This window comes from Sus scrofa, chromosome 6 (assembly GCF_000003025.6).
Source record: "Sus scrofa isolate TJ Tabasco breed Duroc chromosome 6, Sscrofa11.1, whole genome shotgun sequence".
NCBI classification, from domain to species: Eukaryota; Metazoa; Chordata; class Mammalia; order Artiodactyla; family Suidae; genus Sus; species Sus scrofa.
The window spans coordinates 9,487,654-9,504,085 of record NC_010448.4 but is presented as its reverse complement, the minus strand read 5'-3'; the positions used below and the strand labels follow the sequence as shown (position 1 = coordinate 9,504,085).

At 48.9% G+C, this 16,432-nt stretch overlaps 1 protein-coding gene across 3 annotated transcripts in view; it reads left to right on the top strand.

Moving 5' to 3' along the window:
* Window positions 1-16,432, top strand: part of WWOX (WW domain containing oxidoreductase) — a 960,840-nt gene that overhangs the window by 366,963 nt on the left and 577,445 nt on the right. The window contains exon 9 of one of the 3 annotated variants that reach the window (XM_021097057.1): window positions 12,992-14,581. The exons of the other annotated variants lie outside the window; for them this stretch is intronic. Coding sequence (XP_020952716.1) covers window positions 12,992-13,027 — 36 coding nt within the window. The 3' untranslated portion in view covers window positions 13,028-14,581. Of the gene's footprint in view, window positions 1-12,991; window positions 14,582-16,432 lie in introns of those variants that run through there. 3 annotated transcript variants of the gene reach the window in all.

Sequence of the window (16,432 nt, the reverse complement as noted above, 5' to 3'; positions counted from 1 at the left end):
ACAGGTCCCGCAGGTGGTGTCACAGGACTTGTAGCGGATGGGGGTGGAGCTCTTGACACAGCCCAGGACTTTTGAGCGGCCTCTCCTCTGGACAATTAGGAAAGAATTAACAGCAGATCGCTCTCACCGAGGCCCGTCTAGAACGTGCTCTCATTCAAGGTGCTAATTACAGTGTTTTGTTGCCAGTGAAAACAAGCGTCAGATTTCATGATTGATTCATGATCATTTTAAAATTAATGCTGCTATTATCCTACAAAGCATGGTAAGTGGAGGGGAGAGAATTTTTGCTTTGGGATACTAAGTCAACATCGCAGTAAACACCCAGCAAACCCATTTATCTCAGGCTTAATGCTTTGTTGTTTCTCCTAAGCTCTTCTTAGGTGCCTCTGGGCTTTTTAACATTCTTTGGCAGTTGTAATTTATTAATTGATTTTTAAATTTGGCTTGCGAAAATGAACTTTAGTTAGGGGTTTTGAGGAGATGAAAAGGCCGGTTTGTTTTTTAGTGGCTGGTTTTTCCTGCTTAGCCTTCGGGGGCAGTGGAAGTGAGGCAGCCGGGGAACTCGGAGGCCTTAAAGCCCCAGCTTCCTCCCATCACTGGTGAAGAATCAGTTGTTTGGAGAGGGGCGTCCACCATAGACATTTTAATACAAATCATGGGTTTTAAGCGACCCCTCATCAAGTGCATCCTAACCAAGGGTCATACAGGCGAGCTTGCCTGTAGAATAATTTGGGGTTTGTAGCTATGGTTTGTTTTATTTACATTTTGCTTGCTTGTTCTTTTGCTTTCTTTCCCTCCGTCTTCCTTCCTTCCTTCCTTCCTTCCTATGGCAGCCTGATGAAGCCTTCTCAGACCGTTGTTAGATATACATTACAAAACACCCAGGGTAATAAAAGGCGCTGATTATACTTAAACGGAGTTCTGTCTGTGACCCCAGGGCACGTATTGAAGCAAAACCAACCTGTGATGTCATCATGGTTTCAGAATTCTAACTCCAAGAGAGGTTTTGTGGCTGTTTCTATGTCGATATCTGAACATTTTCACCCTGTGAACTTCATTCTGATGAACCCCGTATCCAGCTGGTTGGTGACAGTAGTTATTTTTCGTATTGACAGGCTGTTGGTAACACTCTGGTTGCTGTGCTCTGCATCTTATAGCGCATTATCTCATTTAATCCTCACCTCTCCGTGGGGTGGGTCGTGCTCACTTCCCAGGGGAGCAAAGTTCAGGCTCAGAGAAGTAACACTGCCATCTAAGTTGGGAACTGGGGTTTCAGACCCGTGCTCGGTCTAAACCCCTTCTCCGTCAGTGGTTATGTCACGAACGCTGATGATATGTCAGTTTGGTGTGGTTCTTTGGAGTTGTTTATATCTCAGGAATCTTGACACACATGTGCTATAGAAACCACCGAGGTTTTCAGAGGTCTGATAGGCGGAAATCAGAGAAACCAAAACACAGATCTCCATCTGGCTCCCAAGTCCAAATTCGAACTTCAGCATTCGGAAATCCTTGGCGTTTACCTTGAGGGGCAGGGAAAGAAAGCAAGAGACAGCCCTTCCATCGCCCAGCACGGACAGTTTCATGACTGCCTCTTTAAGGTTTCTCCTGAGGATGAGAAGGAAGAGAGAGAAGCTCGTCTCTAGACCTCGCCTTTGCGGAGATGGTTCCACCGACGGAACTGTGCAACCTGGGTGGGTTAAAACCATTGTGTGTGAAGGATGTGATTATTACACTGCTTCCTAATCTCATGCATTATTTCCTTATGCCAAAAATCATCTTTTGTGTTTTGCTACCAATTCCTATAGTTTTCCCCAAATGTCTGAAGGTGGATAATTAGAGACAGATTGTTGAAACCTGCCAATTACAGTGATTTTTCCGTCTCTTGGTGCCCACAACCTCCCTGCCCTTGTTACCTCTCCTGGCAAAATCAAGGAACAGATTTCAGCTTCGATTTCCACGTACAGGTGTTTCTTTGGGCAAAATTACCAGCGGGATACTCTTGAATGTTGAGCAGCTGAATTTAAAAGAACGTGATCTAGGTCTTCAGGCCCCTGAGTTTACTGTTATGCATTTTTATGTTTTCAAAACACACTGTTCTTTTTCCCAAGGAAGCAAAGCAGGAGAAAAGAAAGAGATTGATCTATCAGCCAGTCAGCCCCCATATCAAGAGTCTTTTGTAGATATTATGGTAGGTAACAATAGGCATTCTGTAGGTCGAGGAATGCTGGGATTTCCTTGTGAACTACCTGTCTAAAGAGGAAAGCACTGGTTAAGAGAACAGGGGGGGAGTTCCCGTTGTGGCTTGGTGGTTAACAAACCTGACTAGCAACCGTGAGGTTGCGGGTTTGATCCCTGGCCTTGCTCAGTGGGTTAAGGATCCGGCGTTGCCGTGAGCTGTGGTGTAGATCACAGGTGCAGCTCGGATCTGGCATTGCTGTGGCTCTGGTGTAGGCTGGAGGTTACAGCTGGGATTAGACCCCTAGCCTGGGAACCTCCACATGCCATGGGTGTGGCTCTAAAAGGTCAAAAGACAAAAAAAAAAAAAAGGCAGTGGGAAGTGTACAGTAGTATAAATTAAGGGTGTGCACATTCGACATCTAAAAAATGTATGCTTGCAACTGCAGTCAGATTGTTCCATGCTCAACAACAGGATGTTTATTGACAAGTGCCAAGAGTATACCCCAGAATGCACATTGCTCCACCCTGCAATGAAAGTGACCTTGAACCTTGGCTGCATCTGTAAAGCTTGGATTTGCATCAGAACCACATAAAGGTGCTTATGAGAAATGGAGACTCCCCTCTTCCACTGTGTCTCTTGAGCCACAATCTCTGGATCAGGAATGAGGTTCTGCCTTTTCAGATCTTGCCAGGGGATTCTGTGGCCATGCTGAGTTTGGGAGGGTTTGCTTCTAAGATGAAACCTTGGGGGGAATGAGGGGCGCTCCATTTGGGCTTCTCCATGCAGAAGTGGTGGGTAATCAATAGAAGTGCATACGCTGCCTTAGCCTCTTTAATTTCCTTAAGAGGTTTTTAATTGTCCCTCCATTCCTTCGGTTGCCGAATACTCATGGGTTCTCCCTGTATTTGGCAACAGCGCATATCTGTACTGGCAGCTCTTCCCAGGGGTTAGAATTTCAGGTCCCTGCTCTCTAGCATTGATGAAACATTTACTTTACTCATGGAGAATCCATCCATCCCTTTTTATATGCTAACATTGATCTTCAGGACAGAGCACTGGGAGGCAGAATACTTGAACCACATGTTTTGGGCTCAAAATTTGCCCTTATTGTCTCATCTGCCACACATGGGAAACCAGCAAGGGAGAGGAGCTGCTCTAAGGAGGGCCTCTTCTCTGGCAGCCCTTCGGCCTCTTGGGATGGATGTGGTCAAGTCCCCAAGCTGTCGGGGACCCTTATGGACCAGGTGGCCCGATGACTTTGAGCTGGTTGGTGAGTGATGCAGAGCTGGCCCTGCAGGCAGCCTTCCATCTTTTCCCCCTTTGGAACAGAGATGCTGCTTCTCCTCACACACACTTGGTGTCTGAGATTCTTCATGAATTAGTAGCATAACTAATACATTATTTTAACAGCTTTTCCAAGGTGACCTTGTGTGTCTGAAAGACAGGTCCTGGTGATAGCCAGGTGAACGTGGGTCCTTCCAAATGGCAGACCTGTGGTTTTTTTCCTTTCCTTGATTATGGTCCTTCTGGCTCCGTTATCTCCAGGGCTAAGCCCATGTCATCTTTCAGGTCTCAGCTTAAATGTTGTTCCTCTAGAAAGCCTTTCTTTCCGAGGCTTCGAGGACTGAGTCAGGTGTCTGAGAATTTGCTAGGTCCCCTTCCCTCTTCCACACATGCCTGTCACATCCATCTTCTTCTTGAGCCTATGAAGGCAGGCAGGCATCGATCTTGTTAACAGGAGGGCCCCGAGTCCTCAGTATCAGGTCAGATACAATGTAACAGCCCTATAAATATGTGCTAAAATTAAAAGATGAAGGCTAAGAGATTTCCTGGAAAGATGGCCATAAGCCAGAGTTGTCCTTGAAGTCATAGTGGGAAAGTGAGTCTTAGAATCCTGAAATCCCCGAGTTAAACTATCTTCCTGCTCCTCCTCTGAAGTGTGGACACCCCAGTTCTGCTGGCTGTTCCAGCCTGGACCTGAGCTCACCTCTCTGAGTCTCCTCTTGTATCAAAATTGGAAAGATCCTCTCCTTCTCGGAATATTAGGAAGATTAACTTAACCAACCAGAATAAATCAGCTTGCACAGTACCTGGCACGATGTAGGTGCTAAATCAACACTTTTTTTTTTTTATTGTAAATCCCACTTCTCTTTTTAAACATGAACTCATTGATACAACCCCATGAGAACTGTCAAGATACTCGTAGAACGTTTCTCTGGAAACTCAATTTTTATTTGGACATCCACAGCCTCTAGTTTCCATCATTTAAGCAAAATTGAAAATGATAGTTTTGGCTTGGTTTGACCCCAAATGGAACAGGACATGGCCCAGAGCAAGAAAATTGCCCTGGGATCTTGGAAGGCAGTGGAGGTGAACTAGAGAGACGATGACTTTATGTGGAGGCCTGTTGTCAACTGCCCCTTAGTCTAAAATGCCACATTTGGGGAGCGTGCCCTATGATTTTGCTTTATGTCATGAGTGTAGACCCCCGCTCCCAAGTTCATGTCCGCTGGGGGAAGCTGCCAGGCTAGTTGTGGTCTCATTCTCTCCCTCTCCCCGTGTTGTCTCTTCCCTGCATGGAGCCATCCTTCCCTGGAACTTCTTGTGTCATGGACAGAGGCTGCGGATGGATAGCGTTTGCTCAAGGAGATAACATCTCCTGCTGGCTCTGCCTCAGCCTTCAGACTCTGAGGGGTCAGCCACAGGGAGCAGGGCTGGCGGAGGCCTCCTGGGGCCCCTCTTTCTGAGTCCGGGAGATGGTCGAGAGGCGTAATCACTCTGCTTTATCGTCTCTCCATCTTTGTGTGCGGCTCTGACGACTTACCGTTATGGTTCAGAGCCAAGTACGGGATTCCATTTCTCTAAAGAGAATCAGGAGAGGAGTGCAGTGGACCCTGCCCCGTGGCGCTTTGTGCATGTACACGCACACCCACCTTGAAACAGGGGGAAGGGGACATTGGTGGCCCTCAGAAATGGGACTTTGTGTCTTAATGTTTCGTTTTTGAAGAGAAGGCCTCCCTTGGCTGGGTCTTCTGAAGGCCATTGAATGAGGGGAACTGGAACCACCTCTTCCCCCCGTAATCAGCACGTGGATGCGCCGTGCTGTGGGGCACCGTCCGGCATTCCAGGAGTGCCCTTTCCTTGGGCCGCCTCGGCCGGGAGAGAAAAGAATCAGCATGGGTCACAGGGACCCCATCTGTCACTTCCCAGAGCTGTGACCTTGAGCACAGAGTCCAGGATGGGCAGGACTCCGCTTCCTCAGTGGTGACGTCGGATGGGAAGCTGGGAGTGGGCCGGGATGTCCCAAAGGCGAAGTCTGTCTAGCCCTGCTCCTGATGCACTCGAAGTCGGGTCACTGTTAGCTCTCCGTGTGCCCAGGGTGCCCACAACAGCCCGAAGCCCCCCCATGAGGAGCTAGCATTTCTCAAGCACCCACCACAGGGCCTTGTATACACCAGGCAGTGTTTAAATGCTGGCAGTACGCGCATCCTGCCGTAGAGCAGAGACGGTTTCCGCGTGGAGTGTGCCTGCATCTGAGAACGTCAGGGGGTGTCCGGTGGCTTGTTTCCTTCACCCGTGTCCCCGTCTGAGTGAAGTTTTTCGGGTAAATGTCCTGTCCTTCGTGGAACTCCGTGTTTCCACCCACAGTGGATCGCAGGGCCTGAGGTTCTCAGCCAGGGGAGAGCGCGTGATGACAGAGTTGTTCCCGAATGAGGGCGAGCATCCCCTTGAGACAGAAACCGCCCCCCGGGGCCCGTGTCTCAGGCTGGGCTGGGAGGTTTTCCCATTTGAGGAGTCGGCTATCCACGGGACCCTTGAATGTGGCTTTGTCCCCCAGCCATCTGCTCCCTCCTTTGGTCCTGCCCCCATCCTTCTGTTTCAGCAACTTCCCGGTGCAGACAGCGGCCAAGGACAGTGCAAGGCACCTCTTCCCCTCGGTCTCAGAGTGGAATCAGTGCAGTTCCGGGCCACCCAGCCAACGCCAGGCAGGCCCCGGGTGGTGCCCACTTAGCGCACCACGGCCTGGCTTCTGATGGGGAAGGGCGGGGGGAGCAGAATGACGACGGTGACAAGGAGGGGCGGGTGCCTCTGCCTCTGGCTTGTGTGGATTCTTTTCCCTCTCCGTTTCCTTGTCTGTGAGGTCTGGTCGGGTTTCTCAGTGTATCGACACCAGATGCCAGAGTCCTTGTATTGGACAGTCACTCTGTGCTGGCTGCGGGCCAAGTCTTTTAAAATATCAAATGTCAGGACCCCCCCACCCCCCACCCCCGTCCACCAGTCAGTCTGTCCATTCATTCATCCAGGCACCCGTCCATCTATCGTCCCACTTAATCCTTAATCCCCAAACACCCCCAAGATGAGTGACGTGTGTTTTCCAGGTGGGCAGATAAAGGTTTAGGCTATAACCCATCCCAGGTCACATAGCTCCTAAGTACTGGAGTTGGTTTTCTCACTGACTGTAGACACTAAGCCTGTAACTGCTGGACCCATATTCACCCTCACGAATTGTGGCTCTTTGTGTCTCCTCCTCTCCATGTGTGATCTCCCTTTGCACTTGTGTCTTGCGTTCTGAGTGGTTATGCTGACCTGGGGTGGCAGGAGGAGGCTGAACCATGTCTGTCCTTTGTAACCGAAAGCACATCCGCCTATTAAGATGCCTCTACAGGCAGGGAAAGGGAGTCTCCTTATACTTTGTTGTTATAACTGTTCTGGGCCAGGAGGTCAAGTCTGGCTGCCCGTTGCCATAGTTCACAGGGGGTAGGGGTAGGCAGGGATGGGTAGGGCTGCCTGATGAAGGGGGCGAGGCTGTGTTTCGCTGGGTTTGCAGGGTCTTGGGAGCCGGGAGGGAGGGTTGGAATCGGCTGCCATGTGGACGGTGCTTCCAGATGGAAATCCACTGCCCTTGGCCTTCTGGGGAAGGTTGTGGAGGGGCCCGACCGGTGGAGTCAGGGCCCGCTTTCCCATCATCGCAGCCCCAGCCTATCTCTCAGGACCCTGCTGATCATAGTAAATGAAATTGACCTTCCCCCCGGGGTCCTGAAAACGGCAGGCTGAGGGTTGAGTCGCAGGGCGAACCTGAGCGCCGTCTTCATGGAGCAGGGAATTTCAGGCTGCACACACAGATGGGAGACGTTACTTTATTTGCGAGAACACATTTAAGTTTGGCAGTTACCTGAAAGAAAATTAAGTTGCTGATTGCAAGTCCCATTCTCTGGTCTTCTGAGGAAGATAGATTGTAATCTTTAATTAATCCATCACTCACACTGGGGAAAAAAAATAGCAGGGCTCAGGGTGGGGGAGAACAGTCGTATCACATGTGCGTTGGGCGGCCGGGGCTGTGTCGCGAAGCCCAGGTCGAGGTGTCGCGGCCCTGCTGCCAGGAGCCCCGGCGTTTGCTTCTGGTGCATGTTTTGATGTCCCCGTGAGCCTTGAACCTCTGCATGGTGTGCGAGTGGGGGCCTGTGCCCTTCGGCCCTCGCTCTCCCGCGTCGTAACGAAGACGAAATGACTGTCAGGACGACCTTGCCCGCCTTTGTCTGGAGTGGGCCCTTCTCTTTAACCAAACACCTCTGCAGCGCCCCCGGCCTGAACTCTTGAACTGCTCGTTCCCTTCCCAGGCTTATTGCCCGAGCTGTAGTTTATCATTACGCGCCTCCAAAGACTTTGTGCTTCCTGCGCTTGACGTCGAGATGGAATTTTTCATAACCCTTTACTAGTTATAAATTTGATTGTTAAGGGACCGGGTTAATCTTCTTTTTCTAATACCAGCATCTGATTTTGAAACCTAGATTTAGGAGCAGTTTCCCTTCTGCTGCCTCCCTACAGTGCCGGGTGGAAGGTATAAAATATGTCACCTGATATTGGAGGATTGTTTATTTCTGTTCATTTTGTCCCAAATAGTCCCTAAGAGATGCATTTGAAAACTTACCTTGTTTCTGTGTTTCTGCAGTTGCAATTTCCTGCATAACCTGAAATAGTCACTTTGGACAGCACGCAAAGCGATGTCCTTTCGCTGGAGGGGACTGGGCTGGGGGGTGAAGGGGGGCAGGAGTCTGGGTGAGGAGGCAGCCTGGAGACCACGGTAGCACCTGGAAGCAGGCGGCGCCATGTCCTGCTGCATAACATTGGGAGGAATTGTAGCCCCTTCTTAGGGCCCCGTGACCACGTTATACGGAAACGGTGTCACTGCTCCTGTGCTGTCTCAGCACATGGCACCCAGCAGGCAGGGACTCAGCACGTGTGCGTTGAACCGAACTGTGACGTTGAGGTTAGTAATGAGGGGCACAGGCAAAATCACGTGGTTCTCTGCTCTGAGAACTCACTTCAGAGCGTCAGTGAGTCTTGTTCTGCTCCTTAAGGACTTTTGTGAGGATTGAATAACTCACAAAAATACTCAGCACTCTGCCTCTCTGCTTGGCACTTGTCACAGAATCTATTATGATTCTAGAAAGAAAACTTAGGGCATTATTTAGAGGGGGAATTTTAAAGAGTAGAATTTGAGAAAGTGTATTTCTCTTGCAGTAAGCCGTTGTGCATTGATAAGAAGTGAGCACAGAATAAGTGCAAAATATTTAATTCTTGTGGACACGTCCAAAGACATTATGTTTTGGGGGGCACACAGATGCATTTTTTAAGATTTCTAACTCTTTGCATGTGTGGACCGATTTCTACGTGTGTGATACCTGCACAGACTGTGCTTGCCAGGACTCTGTGGGAAAGGACATTTCTGCACATTGCCAAAGCACGTTTTCCCTCCCGAAGAGGAGGCAGGCGGTAATTGCGGATGCTAATGTTGAGGTCAGGGGCACTGGATAATCTAATACGGGCGATGACCCCCAGAGTGTTTCTACTTGATGCTGGAATGTGTTCCTTTTCTTTATCTTGCTACCAGTGCACCTCTATGAGCACGGACTCTCTCTTCATAGATAGGATCAGCTCCAATATAAATTTATAACACCACACTTACATTTAAATACAGGTGTTTCCTGGTTCACAGTCTTTCTGACTCTCGCTACTGTCAACACACACACACACACACACACACACACACACACACACACACACATGCTCGCTCTAAGCCACATATGTAGCAACTAAGAAGTAGAATCAACAGTTCTTTTTCCACCAACACAGTTTCTCTGGCTTCTTATCTATGGTCAGTGTCTGAGAGAGTGACATGTACATATTCATAGTTAAGTTTGAAAAAACAAAACAGTCGCAGCAGACAGGGTTAATATCCTACAGGAAGAGTAGCAGAAACAAGAATCATAAACGCAACAGCTTTTTATTTGACGCTTGCGAAGGGTGATCATTCATGTATTCGCTTAAGCACAGTCTTGATTCTGAGCTTTGGTTCCAGGCATTAAAACTTTGTGGCTTCGACCCTGGTTCTCCCACCTATGTGCTTTTCAAACACATTTGCTGATAGCAGATGTATTAGTCACTGCTCCTAGGCAAGAGTAGTGCCCACGAAAACCGCTCATTTGGGGTAAAGAAGCAAAGAGTTGGCTTTGTTTCTGGCATGCAAACGCAAGGTCCTTTGCCAGTGCTGACTTTCACCTTGGGTCTCTGACTGGGGAAAGGGCCTCTGCGCGCATCTCCAGGTCATCCTGCTGTCCGGGTCCTGATGAGCATGCCCTGCCTTTGCAGGGCGTTTCCGCGAGTTCATGTGAGCCTCACCTGTTTCAGCCGTTGGAGATGCTCACGAGCGTCACATCTTCCACTCAAACACAGAGCACCATTGTCAGCTGCGTGGGTGGTTGAGGGGTGGGTGAGGAGGTAAAATTAATTTAGGCTTTCAAAGGCCTTAGGAAATATTCAGAAAACTTAATGGAGTTTGAGAACTTTGATTTATTTTAAGTGTCAAAAGCAGTTTGCAAACCTGCATGTCCTGTCTAAATCCACTTTTATTACAAACACACACACACATATAGGTACACACATAGAAAACAACTCTGCGTGAAACGCAGTGAGCTATCCACATTGGTTCTGGGGGATAAGTGTAATTAATTATCAAGGTTAAGTTAATGAGCTTTGTCAAATAGCCATGGATTCAAATTCTGCCCCCCTCACTAATTGGCTGAGAGATGTGACATTGGATAAGCAGTTTAGCCTTGGTGCAGGTCCAGGGCCTTATCCATAGATTGGCTTTTGAAATAGTGCCCGCCTCCCAGTTAAGAGCACACTGTAGGTGCGAGCACTACTTACTACTGTTTCTGCTTTTTCCTCCCCTCTTTTCTCCTTATGTGAACATGTGTTGCTTTTTGTACTTTGAAAAATAAAAAGTGAAGTTTCTGTTCTGTTTTTAAGAATCAGCCAAGGACTGGCAGAACTGTTTTCATCAATTTGCATCTTTGCTTAAAGCCAGTTGTCCGAAAGCCTCTCCAAACAGCTTAATCTTGATGATTTTTCTAGAACTAATGCTTCCTAGAGAAATCTCCCACTTTCCTTCAGCACTGGGTATTTCAGGCTGTGAGCTGCAGGTGCCAATTAGCCCTCGTGCATCTCAGCCCCTCTCTACGTGATGCTGACATAATGACCTCCTGATGCCATTTTCCTGGAGGCGGGCGTTTGGGTGAGGGCGGAGTTCCCAACTTCGCTGGACTCTGTTCTTCAACCTAAAATCCCTTGGCAGGTCTGAAAATTAAGAGAACAAAGAGCGACAATCTGAAGAAGGCAGGAGTGGACACTGTGAAAATGTAGAATAAGCCTGTTTCTGTGGTTGGACCTTGAGTTTGGGCCTAGGTTCCCTTACAGTTGAGGCTGGAAGAAAACCACGTTGCTTGCTATTGGCAGGGAATCAAAACTATGTCCCACAAGCCCATCTGCAGAGGTGATGTTCTCCCTGAAATTGAACTTCAGTAGGCGCCTCCTTCCCAGGTCCACACGTGAGGCCTTGGGCAACCAGCAAGCAAAGGTATGCTCACCTGTGGTTTTACAAAAGACACAGAAATGCATTTAGATTAGACGGTTCTTATATCAGCACCGCCCCCCCCCCCATTGGAATAACCCTGAATCATGGCTCAGTGAAGGCGTTTCTGCGAGAAGGAAGGACAATAACCTCCAGGTACCTTCATTTTCTGTCTTTCTTAATGCAGAGGAAGTGAAGGTGGGAGGCTCCATTAAAACCTGGGTGAGGGGCCTGGGAGTCGGGAGCGTCTAGGCCCAGAGGCCATCTGTCCAGGCTCCGTCTGTAGCCACAACCAGTCGTGAAATGATAAAATGGTAGAAGCAAAGTAGCAAACACATTTTCTTGCCTGTTATAAAAGTGTATTTGTGTGCTGTGTGTGGGGGGGTAAGGAAGTGTACGTGTGTGCTGTGTGGGGGGGGTAAGAAGTGTACGTGTGTGCTGTGTGTGTGTGGGTAAGGAAGTGTACGTGTGTGCTGTGTGTGTGTGGGTAAGGAAGTGTACGTGTGTGCTGTGTGTGGGGGGTAAGGAAGTGTACGTGTGTGCTGTGTGTGTGTGGGTAAGGAAGTGTACGTGTGTGCTGTGTGTGGGGGGTAAGGAAGTGTACGTGTGTGCTGTGTGTGTGTGGGTAAGGAAGTGTACGTGTGTGCTGTGGGGGGGGTAAGGAAGTGTACGTGTGTGCTGTGTGTGTGTGGGTAAGGAAGTGTACGTGTGTGCTGTGTGTGTGTGGGTAAGGAAGTGTACGTGTGTGCTGTGTGTGTGTGGGTAAGGAAGTGTACGTGTGTGTGTGTGTGTGGGGGTAAGGGGTGAGTGGGGAGAGGATGCCATTCAAGCACAGGGCACCCTTTTTATTTCTTGCTCACACTTTGTGCCCCGTGTGGGTTGACAGAGTCCCTGCACGCACAGTCACTCCGGGACCCAGGTTGACTTTATCTCCTCTGTCTCGTGCTGTACCGTCTGGCACAGGTGGCCTTCTTGCTCACCACTGGAGATGGTCACGACAGCGCCTGTATGCTTTGATTTGGAATGTCACCTGTCACTCCCACTAAACAGCCTACTGGTCAGAACCAGTCACATGACCTTGTGGAAGGTGGGAGTGTATACTTTGCCCTGGACCCAGACAGAGAAGAAAATCAGATGTGTGTGCACATTCCTCGTCTTTACCAAAGTGATGCTCCTTTGCCTACAGAGAAATGAATTAATGGGCTCTACTGTTGGTTAATTCCGTCAATCTTGGTCATAGAGAAAAAGACAGGCTTTTGTTCAAAACCTCATTGTGTTGGACCTCGAGAATTATTTATAACATGTCAAAAGAAATGCCGCCAGATGCAGGATACATTGAATTTAGGAAACGTACACTTGAAAAGCATGTGGGAAAAACCACTTTTGAGTGAAATTAAGATAAATTTATGAGTGACAGGTTTACAGTGAGATGACTGCGATTATCTTCCTGATCTCCGCTGGCAGATTCAAGGAGGAAGAACATGTGGGTTTTGGTGCTAAGATGCAAACTGGGGTGTGCGGATGTGTGGTCCTTGTTCATCGTAACTTTTCCTTGGTCTCACACCTTGTTGTTCGTTCCCGTTAAGGTAAAAGAAGGACTTGAATAGGTTTTCAGCAGAAGGATGAGAGTTAAAATATCTTAAAGACGTGTTAAGACAGTATGTAGTCAGTTTTAGAGTCACATGACAGCAACAGACATCAGAGATAAGCAAAAATGTCACTGTTTCTGTTAGGTCTTGGTTCAGCGGCATAAAACAGAAAACCTGAGTTTGGCTTAAACATAGAAAGGCTTATGTTCTCACTTAAAAGAAGTCTAGGGCAAAGCAGCTAGTCCAGGACAGAGAGGAGGGTCCCGTAAAGACATCAAAGACTCTTCGTAATTTTCTTTTCTGTCTTCTCAGCCATTTGGCTTCAGTCCTCCAAAGTTTGCCTCTTGATCAAGATGCCTCCTGCAGCGCCTCCACTGAGCTCCGTGTGAGCCCAAGCCACAGAAAGCAGGAGGCAGAAGGTGGGATGAGCCTTCCTGCTGAGTCGGCCCTGTAAGGAGTCTCCCAGAGACGGAGGCGCAGCTCAGCACTCGCTAACATCTCATTGGACGAGGCTGTGTCACATGACTCCACCTGGCTGCAAGGCAGGCTGGGGAATAGTTTTGCTGTGTTTACCCGAGCACATTGCCCTGCTGTGTCATTTGCCTTCTGAGACTAAGGAGAGGTGGAATGGAATATTGTCCACCTGCTATTGGTGTTGAGAGCTGCCACCTACAGGGCTGCCTGCTTGCCTTGACAGTGAACCTCTCCCACCCCTCACGGGACTCCCAGATACCTGTCCCCCAAAAGAGATTTACAGGGGAAGCTTATCTTTGGGACCTCCGCTTAGACTTTGTATACACCCCTTCAATTTTTTGATTTCTCCCAGGAATCTAGTGGCGTCACTTCCGAGTCCTGTGCTGTCGTGCCTGCCAGAATTGCCCTCCTGCCAGTAGCCTGTGCTCTCAACTTGCCTGTTGTTTCTTCCTTAATTTAGTCTATCCTGCTGATCTCAGATAAGAAGAAAAAAATCAAATGCAACCACATTAAATGATATTCTTCAGAGAGCATATTCCAATTAGAAAATGAATATTTTGTGTCAGTTCAGGTATTAGGGCTGAAGGAAGGGATGTTTTCAAACACTAAAGATGGCAATCATTTTAAGAACAGGAGCTCCTAGCTTTTAGTAACAGAAAACTGTGTTATAAGTAGTTTGCACAGTGTGTTAGCGGGCTGTTATTCCTCTGGCCCCAGGTCCTCCATGGTGTCCGTACTGGCACCAAACCCCATACGTGTGAAAACAGTCCACCAACTCTGACGGTCGTTGCTTGGTTGTTGGAACTCCCAGTATGCACCTTCATCAGTTGTTTGGACCCTGATGTGGAAATGTTTCAGTGGTTGCCACGTCCCAGGTACCATATCGAATGTACCCAATCCTGTAATAGGAAAATCTGGGTACAAGGGCAGTTCCCCATACTAAATCCTCGGTGATAATGGAGGCTTTAAGCCTGTAAGACCAGCCCTCACCTTTTGTGCTCCCTGGGTTGTAGAGGGAACATCCATCCTCAGAACAGGAACTTGTCAGAATCCTTGGATATACTGAAAATACATTGATGAGACTTGAACGCCGATAAATTGTATAGCTCCCAGGGCTCAGTAGGTCCCCTGTCTCTCTGCTTATGAATCAAAAACCCTGTTTATTTGTATCAAGGACAGATGATACTTTAATCATTAATAAACTAACGTTTCAGCAGCCTGCCATAAATTTCTTGTCAAAGAAGGGATTATTATTAGAACCCACTGTGATGAAAGATAATCTCTACCTAGACTCACCTCCCTCACTTTTAAAGCCTGCGGTTGTAGGGCTTGGAGGTTACTACAAGAGGAGAAGCCTCACATGCAGAAACCCTTGTTTCCTGCTTTCAGCAGGAAAAAAAAAAAATTGTGAATTAACTGATTTGCATGTTTTGACCAAGATCCGGCACATGCTCTTTCCCATGAATAAAAAATTGAGCTTTGAGAGCAAATATTTTGGTAAGGAAACAGAGAACCGATAGTAGTATTCTTTCTGATGGTAATTGCTCAACAGGAGCCATCTTTCAGTAAACGTGGACATTTATTAATTAATTATTAATAGTCAAATCTGACTCTTTAATAACAGTGCAGCCGTAGTTAGGATTTATTGACAGCTCCGGGCTGCGCGTGGCGCCTCCCTTATCTTATTTAATCTTCCCGACCGCCTCCTTCAGTGGACACCTTCTCCAGCTTATCCATGGTTCCTCACTGGCCGATGAGGAAACTGTGGCTGAATTAAGTGACTGCCAACGTCAGCCAGCTTTGGAGTGGCAGAGCTGCAAGGAGACAAGGCTGCATGGCACGGAAGGCGTTTTCTAACTCAGGGCAATGTATAGTGGGGTCCAGTGAGGCTATTAAAAATGAGATTATTTCCAGAAGCAGATGGCGAGCCACGTGGGAATTCAGTCTTCATGGTCATGTTAAGCGGAGACCGAGGTGATGACATCGCGCGCCGCCTCCGAGGGAAGCTGGGCCTCAGCTCCCCCGGGGCTGGCAAGAGTGCTTTCATGAACGGGGCCCTCCTCCTTCCTGGCGGCATTCAGTCCGGGGGTGCAGCTTGCAGGAGTCAGAAGGAGAGCTGTTTGGAGTAGGCCACAGTCCTGGTCCCAGCTCAGGGGTGCAGGAATTTGGTTCGTGAGGGTGACGGCGGCGGGAATGATGGCTTTTGAGCAGGCAGCCCAAAAGCTCCTGCCACGGGATCCTCCCTGGCGCCCATGTCGGCACCCAGTCCCTCCACATGCCAGTGAGTCTCCTTCTGACATCAAGCTCCAGGGCGTGTTCCAAGCTCTGCTTTCTGAGAAGGCTGTTCCCTGCACGACCGTCATGCCTTCTGCTTGGGGAACGTCTGGCCCTTGTTTCTTTTAACCTGTAAGTTCTTTGGTCTGACTTCCCCAGGCATAGTCCACGATGCCTCGTAGTCGCGGTTGGCCATTGAACGGTCACTGAGCCCCAGCTCTGGAGCAGGTTCTGTGTCAGGCTGCCAGGGCCCCCACCACAGAGGACCACAGACTGGGTGGCTTCAACAACCGGAATTTCCTTCTTTCTGGCTGGAAGTCCAAGGTCAGGGTGGTGGCAGAGTTGGTTTCTCCTGCAGCCTCTCTGAGCCTTGGTGCTGTGTCCTTACGTGGCCATCCCTCGGCGGGTTAGACGTGTCTCTAGTGTGTGCTCTTCTTACTAGTCCACCATCACGTTGGGTTAGGGTCCATCCTATGAACTCATTTAACCTTCATTACCTCTTTAGTGGTGTCACGTTGGGGTAGGGCTTCCACATAGGAATTTGCGAGGGACATAGTTGAGTCCGTGAACCCGCCATGCTGGGCACGGTGGATAAGGAGGGAACAGTCCGTACCCTCTGTCACTTTTCAGGGAAGACAGTCTTTCTGTCATTCTTGTCAATCTCGTAATTAAATAATCACGAGATGGTTACTGCTGTGGCAGAGTGTAAGGGCTTAACTAGTGTGGCTTAGAAAAGGCCACTCCAGCCTCGTCTAGGGGTAGGGTTTTCCCTGGGGAGGGGAGGTTGGAATTAGGGATGAAAGGGGGAGCTGGCTGTTGGTGGAAGACGGGCCTCAGGCCAGGAGGAAAGCAAACAGTAGGTGTCATCAGGACTCTCAGGCACGGTCCTGTCTGGACACAGCACGTTCCAGCAGCTGAACGGCAGCCAGAGCGGCGCAGGCCTAGAAAACGGGGTGAGAGACTGTTCACAAGCACGCGGGGTCCATCGTTATATCCCTTATGATC